This window comes from Patagioenas fasciata, chromosome 7 (assembly GCF_037038585.1).
Source record: "Patagioenas fasciata isolate bPatFas1 chromosome 7, bPatFas1.hap1, whole genome shotgun sequence".
NCBI classification, from domain to species: Eukaryota; Metazoa; Chordata; class Aves; order Columbiformes; family Columbidae; genus Patagioenas; species Patagioenas fasciata.
Genome location: NC_092526.1, coordinates 18,765,584 through 18,780,287, shown reverse-complemented (window position 1 = coordinate 18,780,287; position 14,704 = coordinate 18,765,584). Strand labels below are relative to the sequence as shown.

At 36.7% G+C, this 14,704-nt stretch overlaps 1 protein-coding gene across 5 annotated transcripts in view; it reads left to right on the top strand.

Annotated features, from left to right (window-relative positions):
• Positions 1-14,704, top strand: part of IFIH1 (interferon induced with helicase C domain 1) — a 30,406-nt gene that overhangs the window by 3,734 nt on the left and 11,968 nt on the right. For 4 of the 5 annotated variants that reach the window (XM_065840842.2, XM_071810979.1, XM_065840840.2 and 1 more), the window contains exons 3-6: positions 1,363-1,539; positions 7,344-7,424; positions 10,838-11,058; positions 11,853-12,063. In XM_065840842.2, coding sequence (XP_065696914.1) covers positions 1,363-1,539; positions 7,344-7,424; positions 10,838-11,058; positions 11,853-12,063 — 690 coding nt within the window. The remainder of the gene's footprint in view (positions 1-1,362; positions 1,540-7,343; positions 7,425-10,837; positions 11,059-11,852; positions 12,064-14,704) is intronic. The other variant, XM_071810976.1, reaches the window with a different exon arrangement.

The following is a 14,704-nucleotide window of genomic DNA, read 5'->3' as shown; positions in this document are numbered from 1 at the left end:
ACACAGATAAGCAGCTGCCATATTTGAGTGTGCAGTTCAAAGGTGGTTGATTGCTTCAGTCTGCAGGACAAAATCAACTGAGTTAGAGCCTCAGAAGATAGTTCTGAATGAAAGTCAGGTGCTGGGAGGATCTCAGCAGCTATTGTGGTCCTAATTTCCATCTTGTGTTGCAGCTTTGTCAGACTTAAACTTCATTACCTCACTACCAGTAAGGTAAACAAAGTAATTAATATTTAGCAAATATGCAAATTATTACAATTATTTTCATATTTTTATTTTCTGTTCTTTTCAAACTTTGCATTTCTGAGATTTCAGTGTAGTGCAGACCATACAAGGTAAAACTTAAGTTTAATTCAGTTGTTTGATGCAATACTGAATGAATGCATTTATTCCACAGTTTCTCAGTAATCTTGGGCAAGGTAGGTCCTACAAAAATGGTACAGATTAATATATAAAGCATAAATTTTGTGGCTTTTACCAAAGGATAAGAAATTTTCCATGTACACAGTCCTGTATATGTGTAGGTATGTAAAGTGTATGATTGCTGAAGCATCCACATATAAGGTCATAGATGGGAAACACTAAGAACAGGTTCCTTGGATACCTTGGAAGAAGAGTGGTGCTACATTTTATCACTCCAGATTCATCCTCAATGATTTGTTACAGTAAAATACGTTGTTATTATCAGACACTTATACATAGAAATTGAGAACTTTATAAAGAATAATTCTTGAAATAAATGGACTCTATTAATTTCTATAAATTCAATTTCTAATTGCAGAGTAATTGAGTTCCAAATCGGGAAAACTCTGGAATTCAGTGATGCATAGTTTTTCTAAAAAATGTTTATAATTTATTGAAGATTATGTTTTGTCTTTGGAGCATGCCTGGTTCTATGTGACTCTAATAAAAATAAAATATTAATAACAGAGAAGTCAAAGAGAAATTATTTCTGTATTTGAAACAAGATGAATAAGTGGAAGAAGGGAAAACATTTTCTGAAAGCTCTCTCAGGTTGTCTGTTTTATGACCAAGTTTTGAAGTCCTGTTGTAAGGTATGTCCATTTATGAGCTTATAGGACCAATGGAATTGAAAAGGTAGGAAACATGGTATAGTCCACAAATTGAATTTTCAGGTCTTTATGGTCACTGCAAATATTTGAGATTTGTGACCGACAACCTTCTTAATAAATATTTATAAAAACATCAAAATTCCAAACTATAACGTTTAAGTCAAGACCAAAGCCATACATTATGCTGTTATGTGAACGATGAATGCAGGTTAGTTCTATGTTTTCTGTGCCCCACACTTAAAGAGATTGAATGTTTTATATTGCTGTGGAATTTCTATTTATTTTCTAGGAACAGAGAATGGACAGAATGGGATGAAGAACAGTGCAAATGAAGTAAGAGAAGTTATAAGCCAACCAGGATATGACATTGTGGAGGATTTGAAACAGCAAGAAAATGTGAATGATAGTTTCAGCAGTGAGAACAGTGTACTGGAAACATCTACTGGAAGGAATTCTGTAGTTTCTGGTATGTCCACTAACTGGTATTTTGTGCTGGTACCAGTTAAACTTCAGTAACTGCAAGTAACAGAGAGAACATTCTTGATGCATTAGCTCCTGTCTTGCTCAGAAATTCAGGAACATACAGTACTGCTGAGGTGATGGGAATGAATGGAAAAAGTAAAACTTGATTTTTTTGGAAGCAGTAAATTCCATTTCTTCCTATGAATTAACAGAAATAGCAATTTTAGTGGTCAGATCTACAAATCTGTTCACTTCAGTTCAAAGAGTTGCTCCAGGACAAGAATATGTTGTCCTACCTGACCTGGGCAAGCTTGAGTAGTGTGCCCATGTGAACCTCATGAGGTTCAACGAGGCCAAGTGCAAGGTCTGCACCTGAGTCAGGGCAACCCCTGGTATCAATACAAGCTGGGGATGGAGGGATTGAGAGCAGCCCTGTCATGAAGGACTTGGGGGTACTGGTGGATGAAAGATTGGACATGAGCCGGCAGTGTGCACTTGCAGCCCAGAAGGCAAATCATATCTTGGGCTGCACCAAAAGGACCATGTCCAGCACATCGAGGGAGGTGATTCTGCCCCTATACTCTGGTGAGACCCCACCTGGACTACTGTGTCCAGCTCTGGAGCCTTCAGCACAGGAAAGACATGGACCTGTTGGAGAGGGTCCAGAGGAGGCCACCAAGATGATCAGAGGGGTGGAACACCTCTCCTATGAAGACAGGCTGAGACAGTTGGAGTTGTTCAGCCTGGAGAAGGCTCCAGAAAGAACTTACTGTGGCCTTTCAGTACTTAAAGAAAGATGGGGACAGACTTTTTAGCAGGGCCTGTTACAATAAGAAAAGGGGTAATGGTTTTAAACTAAAAGAGCAGGAATTCAGGCTAGACATGGGGAGGAAATTTTTTACAATGAGGGTGGTGAACCACTGGAACAGGTTCCCCAGAGAGGTGGTAGGTGCCTCATCCCCGGAAATATTCAAGGCCTGAGCAACCTGATGTAATTGAAGATGTCCCTGCTCATTGCAGGGTGGTTGGACTAGATGACCTTTGAAGGTCCCTTGCAACCCAAACTGTTCTATGATCCTATGATTCTATTCTTAATCTGAAAGGTAAGAGCTGGTTCAGAAACCAATTTGCTAGCACAGTATGGCTTATCTGTAGTACCCGATGGTGTAGCCTTCATGTAGACATTTTCTGTATCCTGGTTATAGTGATGATGTTTTATCTACTATAGGCTGCTTGATTTTCTTATAATTGAGCAACATTCACGATCTCCCATTCCTCTTAAATGGCACTTCTAACAACTTTGTAGTATCATATTTAATATTGTTAATTAAAAATACTAATATTGTTAAATGAATACTTTATTTCAGACCTCTTCATGGTAGGTTTATGCAATCCAATGAAAATGTTAACTCCTCCCAGTATTGGCAAAGTTTCAATCAAGAATGTTTCTGTACCGTTATAACTGCAGCTGTATTAAGTACTTCTTTCTAGAAGGCTGGTAGTTCTATATTGGAAAACATTTTTTGTTTTGGTAAGTTCTTTAGTGCTGTCCAACAAGTAATTTTTCTGTTTATTTTACAGATTAGTATCTACAGAGCATCAAAAAACCTTCGTCACATCACATGCTCACAAGTACATTTTTAGTAGAAATTTTTAGAAATTGTTGTGGCCTGTTGATTACATGGATCCACTTTTAAAAACATGCCTTGGGAGTTGATTATGAGCAACAGCAATTAGCAGCAACAGTTCCCAGACATAGCTGCAAACCAATGATTCAAACATATGCTGTATGATTAAGGAACCATTCATATGTGTTACAAGTTCAGATGGAGCTCAAACAATAGTTACAACTGAGATAAATCCTGCCTGAAATTATTTTAGTGGGCTTACTTAGCCAAAGGAGTAAAACAGCTAAAGCTGCTCTTTTTTATCAAACATGAATAAGTTTAAAAAAAAAAAAAAAAAGTTGGCTCTGAAAACTGTAGCCTTTCAGTGTGCAACAGTAGTAGCCTATTTCTCATTTAGCATGATATTAACAGCATATTGCAATGCTTTGTAGCAAGTAGTGAATTATTAATTACAACAAAAATATCAACTTGGTTTTCCTGGATTAGAACTTAATTTGGCTGTATAAATAAGAGGTGACAGCTATTTAATGATGATTCAGAATGGATCAGACTGAGTTATCCTCACACTTAGTTAGGATCCTTTCAGGGCAAGGCTGAGGGTCTTAATTGTAGCCTTACTGAGAGAAGGTTTTCATTGCTGTTAATTTATCTTTTACCCTTTATCAGATTGAGGGTTATAGAAAACTTAGATCTATTAGCTATTAACTAGCCTGCCACAAGGTGATTCCAGCCTGAAAACTATAGTTTCCTCAGCACTGAACTGTACCGAAATTAGTAGACAGTGGAAATCGCCATTTTGCATAGTTGAGCAGATCTATTCAATGAAATGGTGCTACGGGTGTCCATACTACCTGAATTCTGGCAGTTGGGTTCAGACTGACTTCAGTCTCATGCGGACTGACAGTGGCTGGAAGCTCATTTGGTTTCATTTCTTGTGATCCAAACCAGCTCTGTGATAAGTAGTAGTAGTGTAAATGGGAACAATTGACAGATTTACTGTAAATGTGCACTTCTGAGTTGAACTAAACCAGCAGTGTAGATGCAATGTAGCAACAGCTGCCAGGAGACAGTGCTGCATGAAGATGGTTGTAGAGGAACTGGCTCACATTGAGCCATCGTGAAGCTTTGATCTCTATGTACTTGTACACACAGGCTTGCACTCAAGTCTTTTTTCCATTTTCATCTTTTCTCATGATCTCAAAAAACTGTATTTTTATACCAGGCAGCTGAAAATACAACTGGAGCCCAGATTCTACTTCTAAGTAGGCTGGGAACCCACCTAATTTGCAATTTAATTCTGTCAAGTGTTGTCAGTTTTGCAGTACACTCCCACCATTCCTTCATGTATTGGGAAGGACAGATTTCAAGGAGAAAAAAGCTTTTTCAAGTCACTTGAAATTACTGCAATTGCATTGTATCTAAAGCCTCCTCTGACCCTTTGGTATGAGGGCAGTAGGGTCATAAAGACAAAAGTAGAGATAGATCATTTAGCCAAAGAGAAAACTAGAGAGAAATTGCACATGCAAAAAATCAACACAAAAGCAGAAAGTTTGCAAGGTCGGAAGTTAAACACTGGTATTAAGGCTAAAGTTACCTATATAAACAGGAATTGAAATAAATAGCAGCTCTGTTTTTCAAGGTCTGTTTCATTAAAAAAAAAAAAAAAAGTTGATTGGAACTAATAATTACACTGTAACTGGAGATTCCATTAATGTCTCACAAAATGTCCCTTAATACTTCAGATTAGAAAAAAAACGCCCATTAATATGAAAGTAGGACCAATTCTAATAGCCTGTTTATATTTTGGTCCCTCATTTATACGTTCAGGTGTTTGAAACTTACTCTATGATACAATGTAGCACAGGACAGGAAAGGAAGACTTTTTAGGAAGACTTTTTTCATTAATGTTTCATAGATTTTTTTTTCATTACATTCTACTGTATTTATACTTATTAATCAGTGCAAAGTTACTAAAAATGTTTCTGTGGAATATGCTGCATTACAATATGCAAGTAGCACTGTAAAGGAAAACTAGTGTAAGTGGTGAAAACAGCGGTTAGAATACCAACTCTTTTATCTTCATTGTTTTGGAAAGACCCAGTGTGTTGTTTGTTTGATTGTTGTTTGTTTTTTTTTTTTAATTGTATTTTAAAATAATTAAAGGAAGTTGCCACAGTTGAAAAAGGAGGACATTATTCTATTTACCTTTAATCTGGAAGATGAGTATTTTGCATTTCACTTCACCACTGATGTTTTCTGTTGACAGATTATTTTGTAATGTATGCTGCACATTGTAATTCAGCTAGTTATGTACAAAGTATTTTGTGAATGCATATTCTTTGCTGCATATACATCTTTCAGTAGATCATTTTAGATGGGAGACCACATGGAATAGATACACAGAATTTTAATTTCATCCTCTCTTTACTATCCGCATGGATTGCTAGAAAGTGAAAACAAGAGACAGCAGTGTCATTTTTGTAGCTGGAATTCCCACTAATGCTACTTAATAGTTTGTTGCAGGTCTTTGAGCGTGGAACTGGTGAGGTTTCCTTCTTTTTTCAAGGACAATGCCATCTTTTAACATGGTATTAAATGCTTGCTATTATAAAATAATTGGGAAATTTTAGATGAATCAGCCTTCTGATGTGAATATATTTTTAACTGTTTTCTGTTGATTGCAGTGATTTCTAGGAGTCTAGGTGCTTAAAGTCTTTAATGGCCTTGCCTATCATAACACTTCCTACAGATGCTGGTGATTCTTAGTTGGATCACATCCTGAGGTCTGTATGAAATAAATGATGAAAACTGTAGGACAGCAAGACAAATGTTTGCATCACTTTTCATGGTTAAGTTAGAAAAAAATAGAAATAAAGACATAAATACCTGACTGCTGGTGGTAGCTAAGGTAGCTTCATTTCAGTTGTCTATATTATAACTTGTCTGAGAAATAGCAGTTTGTGTTATTCATTCACCTTTCGAGGAAAGCAGAACTTGCATAAAGGAAAGTCAAAGCTTCATGTTCTTACTGAACACAGACTAGGTATAATTTCCACCTCACTTACCAAGATTTTGTAGTGTGTATTTCAGGAGTACCATTCAAAAAGACTGTAACTTCTGTTCATTTCTAAACTCTCATTCACAGCATCTGTTTTGCTTTGTTAAATATTTTGAGAGACAATAAGTTGAGGACAATACAGATATGGACCATAATGGGATATTCATTGGAAAAAAAGGATTAAAAACTTGATAGGACCCAAGTTCACAAGATAACTAAGAAAAACAGCTCAGTTATTCTGACTGATTTCTAATGCACACTATGAGCTCAGTTGCACAGTGCTGCAGGTAAGGTGACTGCAGGGTGAGGCTGCTTGCAGCAGATTTTTCCAGAAGAACTGTGTATCTCTTCAGATATTAAAAGGCCTGAGTTTTGGAAAATCTAGCGATATAAGCTACATTTGTGACTGAAAAAGAGTCAGTGTAATACGTTGATTGCCCAGCAGAGGGAGAGCTTAGTATGAGAATATCTACAGTAAGCTTCCCAGATTTCTGTCGCAATGTAACAGGATTATCGGTCACTGCTTTTACTTGCAGTTTGGAAGATTTAATAATTCCTCTCTGCTTTTATTTCCCTGGGAAATAATGTTTACTCTTTTTCATGTTATGCGAGGAAACCCTTAAAAAAAAATCACAGTTCTGTTTTTTACTTTTTTCTACAACAGATGTAACTCACATGGCTTACAGGGAGTAAAAGAGAATCTCTTCAGTTTGCCAGCAGTGCTGTGTACCCAGTAGACCAACATGTTTTTCTTTCTTGGCCGTTCACCCCTCTGAAAGGATACAGTAAAACGGCTAGAGAGGATCATGCAGACGATCATGTCTGCACCTTTACTTTCAAGCGAACAGAACATAGCTGACAACAATAAATCATAATCCACATTGCCTTACCTCTGCCATTTAGATTTCCATCTTCAACTCCGTATTTTCTTTCATATGAAAATGAATTATATTGTTCCCAGTATTTTGTTTACCTAAGAAGTCTAATAAAGGAAATTATACCTCAGCCATCCCTGCCAGACGTTTGTCTAGCCTATTTTAACAACTTGGCAAGAGAGCAAACAATATGATTTTGCTATATATAGCAAATACACTATGCTACGTTTGTTTGTGTTTTTCATAGAGTCAGATGTCTCCATAGGAGATGGAAGTGTCAGTAACTTGAAAGAAAACTTGGGACACAGCTGCACAACCAGTGATTCAGGTATGTTTTCCTTCCATTATTTAATAATTGCAAAATAAGCTGTGGAGGGTAAGCACTCTTTGAATGGGCTGGAACAAAGATCAGTGGAAGCTTTTCACTGCGAACTCTAGTTCACAGTATTTAGATGCCAGGCTTCCTCTTATTTTGTTGGAAAACAGATGCCACTTTCATGGATCTGGACTTAAGTCCAAGCCCCGAAAGAGCTGATTTACTGAGATCATCTGAATAGTTCTCTATACATCATCATCATACAAAATGGTCAGTGATGTAGAATGATAGAATCACATAGGCTGGAAGGGACTTCCAGAAGTCATCCAGTGCAGTCACCTGTACAGATATTCATAATGCTGCCGTATGTATGTACTTCTTTTGCTCTCAGAGAGGAGTTAGATTGTGTGTGACCCCTGCATAGGGTATGTGAGAGGGAACCGGACATGTTTTAGAGGCATCTAAAGGTGACAAGAAGCATCCCCCGGGTACCTACAGAACAGTAATGAAGGTCCACTTTGGACCTAAGTAATTTAGCCCTGTTTGTAAAAGCAGTGTAACCAATGGAGGTTACTATCTGAAGACCTTTGCAAATCTCACATTTAAACATATGTGCAAGTTCTAAATATAGTTTAAATATTGGACTGTGTTTAGATAATACTTTGCAGACAGATATAAACTTGCTATATATAGCCTCTGAGCCCAATTAAGCACTGCTGTTGTAAAATACATCACCTTTTTATTTTATTTTTTTTTATTATTCTTTTTAATCGTAGACCTCAGGCAAAATAAGTTTGCAGCTGTCTACCGTGGTGAACAGCCTGTGTTTACCTACACAGAATTCAGCAGAAACCAGCCGCCCCTTGGAATCTAGCCTTTACAAAGTCTGTGCAGGGACTGTGTCTTGTGCAAGGGCTAGAAACAATCTTGGTACCTTTCAGGCCAGCTCTGCCTAATAAAGCTAGTATTAAATTAGTAAAATCAATTTAAATTTTATATATCATATGCCTGCAAAGTGTTTACTATAAATGCTTTTAGAATAGTTTTAATATTTTTAAATATTAAAATCCATGTATTTTTTGAGCACACAGAAAATTCAGAATATCTCAGATGTAAATTGCTACCCTTTAGCTAGGATTTTAGTCTGTGTATTCCTAACTGTGAAGAATATACTTTGCACTTCTGCGTCGACTGAGGTGACTCATCAGTCACATTGTATTTTTTTCCTCACTGCATCACATGAAATGTCTGGGCACAGAAACTTCTCTGTTCTGTGGACAGTCACACTAGTTGGTCAGGCTGATGTAGACTACTGGTATGTGGCAGCACATATATATATATGACCTGATCCTTTAAGATTCACGAAAAATCTGCCATTAAGTAAACTGGGCATTGGCTACTACTCAAGTAGAAAAAAATAAATCACTACAGTTATGTGAAGAATGCAGAATATTTTTTTTTTCCAATGTTTACTTGCTCTATGTTCTTTTTACATGTGTGATTTAAAAACAACTAGTTAAAATGTTTCAGAAATCATTCATGCTCTTTCATCATGCCTAGTCAGTTCAGTGAGAGCAACTATGAGAAAACAAGCTAAGGAGGTACAGATGGACTTTGTGATATTTATGGATTTTTATCATTTGAAATTTTGTAGTAAGGCTGTTGTATTAACAGGAATATTTGGATAGTGCCTTAAAGGACTGACATTATTTGCATTTTAATTAAAATAATCATGTGGATTTAGTAGCAGTTTACTGTGCAAGGATCATTTTACATTTAAGACAAATGGTGGAATTAGGATGACAAGAATAATTACCGTGTTTATTTTACCTCAGAGCAGCAATTCTTATGAGCCTTGTATGAAGGCAGACAACTTCCCTAAAGTTACATTTTTCACAGTGAAAATTCTGTAATGGAACCATATCCTATGAAGAGATTCCTGTGTTAGGCTTTGTCAAAACAGGGGCTGAGGAACCAAGGAGAGAGCAAAGTTAAATATTTTTTAGGCCTGGACAGTTAAGTGAGGATGTTAAGGAACTGAAATTTAACCAAACAGATGGGTGATAAAGTGCTAGTTTCAATGTGATTGAACTATTGAATTTAGCCAACCAGAAAGCAAACAACGTTCTTCCTCAAAGAGAGTAGTAGAAGTCAAGATAAGTAACAGCAAGTACTCTCTGGTGTGAATTTCCCTGTGTTCCAGGTAGTACTGCACTCACACTGAAAGGTAAAACAAGCAAAAAACACTTACGAATGGCATTCTGATGTTTCCATCAGCAGTATTTTAGCAAGCTTCATTACTTTTTGTTAGTTTAATTTTATTTAATGGAATCAGGGATACCAGAATAATATTTTGTATGTAATGTATCAGTGATAATAAAATCCTTGTGATTCTTCATTTAATGATATCACCAGGAAATAAAACTAAAGGGGTTGTGCCCTCATGTTTAGTCTAGTAAGGTGGATTTGTGCCTTTTCTTCGCTGAGGACAGTTAATGCTTTGACTGTGATTCAAACATATCTGTAGGGGGAAAAAAAGCCCAAAACTCCATTGAAATAAATCTTTCTGATATTAATATATATAATTTTTTACTTCCTAATACATGTAAAAACTCAAAAGACTTGATACCATTTTGTTACTGCCTGAAAAAACGCAACAGCATTTTTCTACTTTTAACTTTTGAATGTTGTTTATTTCACCTGTGAGCCAGATTTGAACTCCTTGCCATTGTATTTTATATGATGGATGGAAGGATCTGGCCTTCAGGTGGCAAATGTATATGGCTTTTTAGTGAATGACTTGATTGCATTATGTATGAGTCAGTCTGGAAGCAGCACAATCTATCATGAATAGGTGTGATACATTCTGCAGTTAGGTCTATCTTGTATGGGCAATTGGATTTTCTTATCTCTTTGGCTGTCCTACTTTATAACTCCATCATTTCTTAAGTGGTCCCTATCTCTTTTTCTTCCTATGGCTCCATCCTTTTTTCCATCTTCTGGGAAGTATCTACAAAGGTAGCTCACTTGTAATCAAATAAATTTCAGTAGTGATGAAATAGAATGTCACATATGATTGGCTAGATCATAAATACAGCAGCTCTGAACACCACCTTTGTTGGTCCCAGCGCTACTGACCTGAATCTCTTAAGTTCATACCTAATAAAAGACATGTCAATATAGATGAATAAAGACACGTTATGTTATATTCTACCTACCCTTCTTGGTGACTGGATGTAAGCAGTTCGGATCCAGAGATGTAAAGGTCCACAGAGCACCATTACCTATGCTAATATGCCTTGTTTCTATTTATTCAGGAGATGCTTCTGTTAGTAAATTAATATTTTTCCCTTTGACACTTGTTCAATATTCTGATAAATGTTCTGTGCCTCGTGTTTGATATTTTAATTTCTTTGTACCCTTAGATGAAGGTGAAATGGAGAGCAGATCTTCACCTGAGCCAGATCTGATCCTGAGAGATTACCAGATGGAAGTTGCAAAACCAGCACTGAATGGAGAGAATATTATAATATGTCTCCCTACAGGCAGTGGTAAAACCAGAGTGGCTGTTTACATTACCAAAGATCACTTGGATAAGAAGAAAAAAGCATCAGAGCCTGGAAAAGTTATAGTACTTGTTAATAAGGTATGTTGGTCCATTAAAAAAAAACAAAATGGCATTTTTCAAACCTCATGTACTGTTAATATAGAACTTGTAAAATGAAAATAAACACATTACTTGGCTTCTCCAGCTCTATCTATGTTTAAAGACATATAGCTCTAGACTGTCATCTACATTGCACCATCATCATGGTGCATGCATGAATGATTTTAGATTGCCCCAGCGCAAGTACAAATTTAGGTGTGCCAGAATAACCACATTGTTGGAAAAAGTACAACTGCATGTTAGAATGAATAGAACTAATATCATATTATTTAAAAATTAAAATACTTTTTACATTCTGTGTTTGGATTTGGTAATGAAGGCCACCTAATGAGTTTCACACTAGATAGGGAATATTCTGTCAGATTTTTCTGATAATTGTTTTCTTTTTTATAGTTAAATTTATCACATGTAATATTGACATATATAAAATTGATAGCATGTTATAAAATCAGTTGAAGAGCGAGAGGGTCCATGTTTTGTTCATTCTTTCTAAGATACAGTTAAGGCAAAGTTCTTGGGACAAAAAGATTTCATAGGAGCAATTGGAGGGGAGGGGTTGGTTTGGGGATTTTTAGTGTTTGGTTTTGTTTTTTCTCCTTTGTAGGTTGTGTTTTTTTAATCCTACCCTGCAGTGAATAAGGAGATATTTGGGTTTTTTTAAAAAGTATATTTTGTATGAAGTGCATTTCACCTAACAACATTTCTGGCAAACAGGCATGTATTTTTAATCCTATGTATGCTCTGGTGTAAATTATTTGGAAACTTTTATTCAGGTACCATTGGTAGAACAACATTTACGAAAGGAGTTTAATCCATTCCTGAAGCATTGGTATCGGGTTATTGGTTTAAGTGGTGATTCTCAGCTGAAAATCTCATTTCCTGAAGTTGTCAGAAGAAATGATGTCATCATCAGTACAGCACAGATCCTTGAGAATTCACTGTTAGATGCAGCCAAAGAAGATGAAGAAGGTGTCCACTTATCAGGCAAGTTTTTAATTCTGAAATTTTTAGACAAGGGCTAAAAGTGTGTCTCTATCTTCGAAAAATGCAGAATAAAAATGTGCCATGTTCAGTAGTTAATGTTTTTTTCAGTTGACTGGTTTTATAAATGCAAGCTGAGAGTCAAAACCAGATCCTAGTAAGCACGCAATTTTTTCAAGCCAAATTAGACTATTACGGTTCATTTGTACTAAATATTTGTTATGCTTCCTATTTTATCTAGCTCAAGCAAAACTTCATGCAAATGCAGCCATACTGATTCCACTTTCCAAGCTTGGTAGAGCATTGAGTTATATCACATAGAAGCCATGAACAGAATGAGAAAAAAATATAAAAACTTAAATGCATTTGGTAGTTTGAGAAATACAATGGAACACAAGATAAAATCAATCTGTTACAAGGTTTTATTCTTGAAACTCTCATCATTTTGCTAACATACAGAGGAACGGTTACTTACAACTGTCTCTCTAAGGTTGGCAGATATAATGACCTCTCACAACAGATTAAGGAAGCTGGAGAAAACAAGATACAAGATGAGATGCAGTAAAATTGTTTGCCCAGAATACTGAAGTGGCAGATAACTATGGGAGATCAGAAAGGAAATGGAATTATCTGCTATTAAAAAACAAATGGAACAGCTCGTGACTTCTGCTGCAGGATTTGGGCTGCAGTGACTCTCCTTTGAGAGATGTTAACTTCTCCCTCTATCTGCATGCAGTCAACTCTTTTTTTTGGATGGGGCAGGATGTAGCTGATGGCAGAGCTGTCATATTCAAACTAATGGATCTGAGATGAAAGAAGCACTTGTCTGGGTGTTATCTGGACAGCAGAGAAACCTGAGGGGTCAGTGTGTGTGTCAGTGCCTGCTGCTGACTGGAGTACTGCTTGATGCAAACTAACTCCTGCAGAACCACTTGGATACCTCAGAATTGCAGTACCAGACATTTTCTTATACTTACTTCCTTTCCACTGCAGCTAAGTTAATAAACCCTCACCAATGTGAATCATTTGGGAATGCCATATAGAGGCACCTGAACATTTCTACAGGAACTGCTGACCGGATTGGAATTGGGCTGAGTCCCAGCCAGCTTATGTAAAGAAGTGGTTTTCTTCATGGGTTTCACACCTTGCAAAGTTTCCTTCCTAAGGAGCTGTATTTTTTCTAGAACTGAGGTGGCCCTACAAAGCGGGCCTTGCTATTACACCTATGAAATGAATAGTAGGTTCAGCTGGACCAAAGCCAAGCAAGCCTGAATGGAGGCAGCTCCATTTTTATGGCTGTGACTTGGTTAGCTCACAGCCTATATTAAACAATCCTAATTAGTTATAAGTTTTTTATGTCTAATTTCTGTTCATACTTTTTTCATCTGTTTTCACAGAGGTCTGTATTACATGTAACATGGAATTTCAGCTTCAGTGAAACAGAGGAGACTATCTTAATTGCATTTTACCACATTTACCCCCTCTACCAAGGGCTTAGGTGACTGTGTGGACTTTCTAAAAGCTGTGTGTCACTTCCGTAGTAGAAGCACATCTCTTTTGGTGGATTAGGTTCTTCCTGAGTAATGATAGGAATATGTGTTACCGAGAAGATGGTCAAAATAAGAGGGAGTAATTTCATGTTGGCAAAATAACTGAGAAAGTGCCAGCACTGCTTCTGAAGTTTTGCAATATATAGACATCTTAGCAGTAAATGGGAATTTAGGTTTGAAATCACTTTACTCCAGTCCAAACTGGCTTCCTGAACCACTTGTGTGAAGATAATCAGATTTCCCGAGTGACTAGCTTGCTTTACTAGCAGTAGTCTTTTGTTTAGCCTTTGAATAAAATTTTCCCTTGTTCAATCTCCACCTTTCTTTGGTTCTTCAAAAATGAAGCTGCATGATGTATTCTCCAGCAGAAAGGCCAACTGAGTGTTCTAGCTCTGTGTTAGTTTCCACCTTCTGCTGCCAGTTGTTGCAAACTCATTGTAGTGATGCATCAGTTTGAGCACACTAATGTGAAAACAAGACCACATTTCCACAACCTTTTGTCGAATTGTAAGAAACAATGTCAAAATAGAGAGTTATTGACCAGCTACAGGAAGAGTGGGAGCTCCATAAACCAGCTTTGCTGTTAGAGAAATGGAGAAATGTTCATGAATCTTTCAAACCAGAATCTTGAAATACATGTCACTGGTTGCATATGTAGATAAATTAAAGGGATGTTTTCCATGTTTGTGACAAATTTAAACAAATGTAAAACAAACCAAAAATAATATTAATTTTCCTTATCATATAGTACTTTACTTGTTGTATGTAAATGTGATCTGACTAAAAAGCACATAATACCTGTCTGAATCTTCAGCGGTTTCCTCTGCTACAAAAGAGAGATGATTGGTAGTGCTACCACCATCTGTTTGTTCTTTCCAGTGACAGATCCATAAAGTAACATAAATCTTTTAATTGGACAGGAATAGGGAGGAAATCTCTGTGTTGCTGTAAAATGGAAGCAAATTTTTATCAGGACAGGGCTTTCTCGGATGTCTAAAAGGCTTCTAACATGTTATGTATCTTCTCATAAACAAACAGTATGTAGTTTGTCAGATACAGTTATGGATATAAACGGCAAGATTGACTTAAGCAGT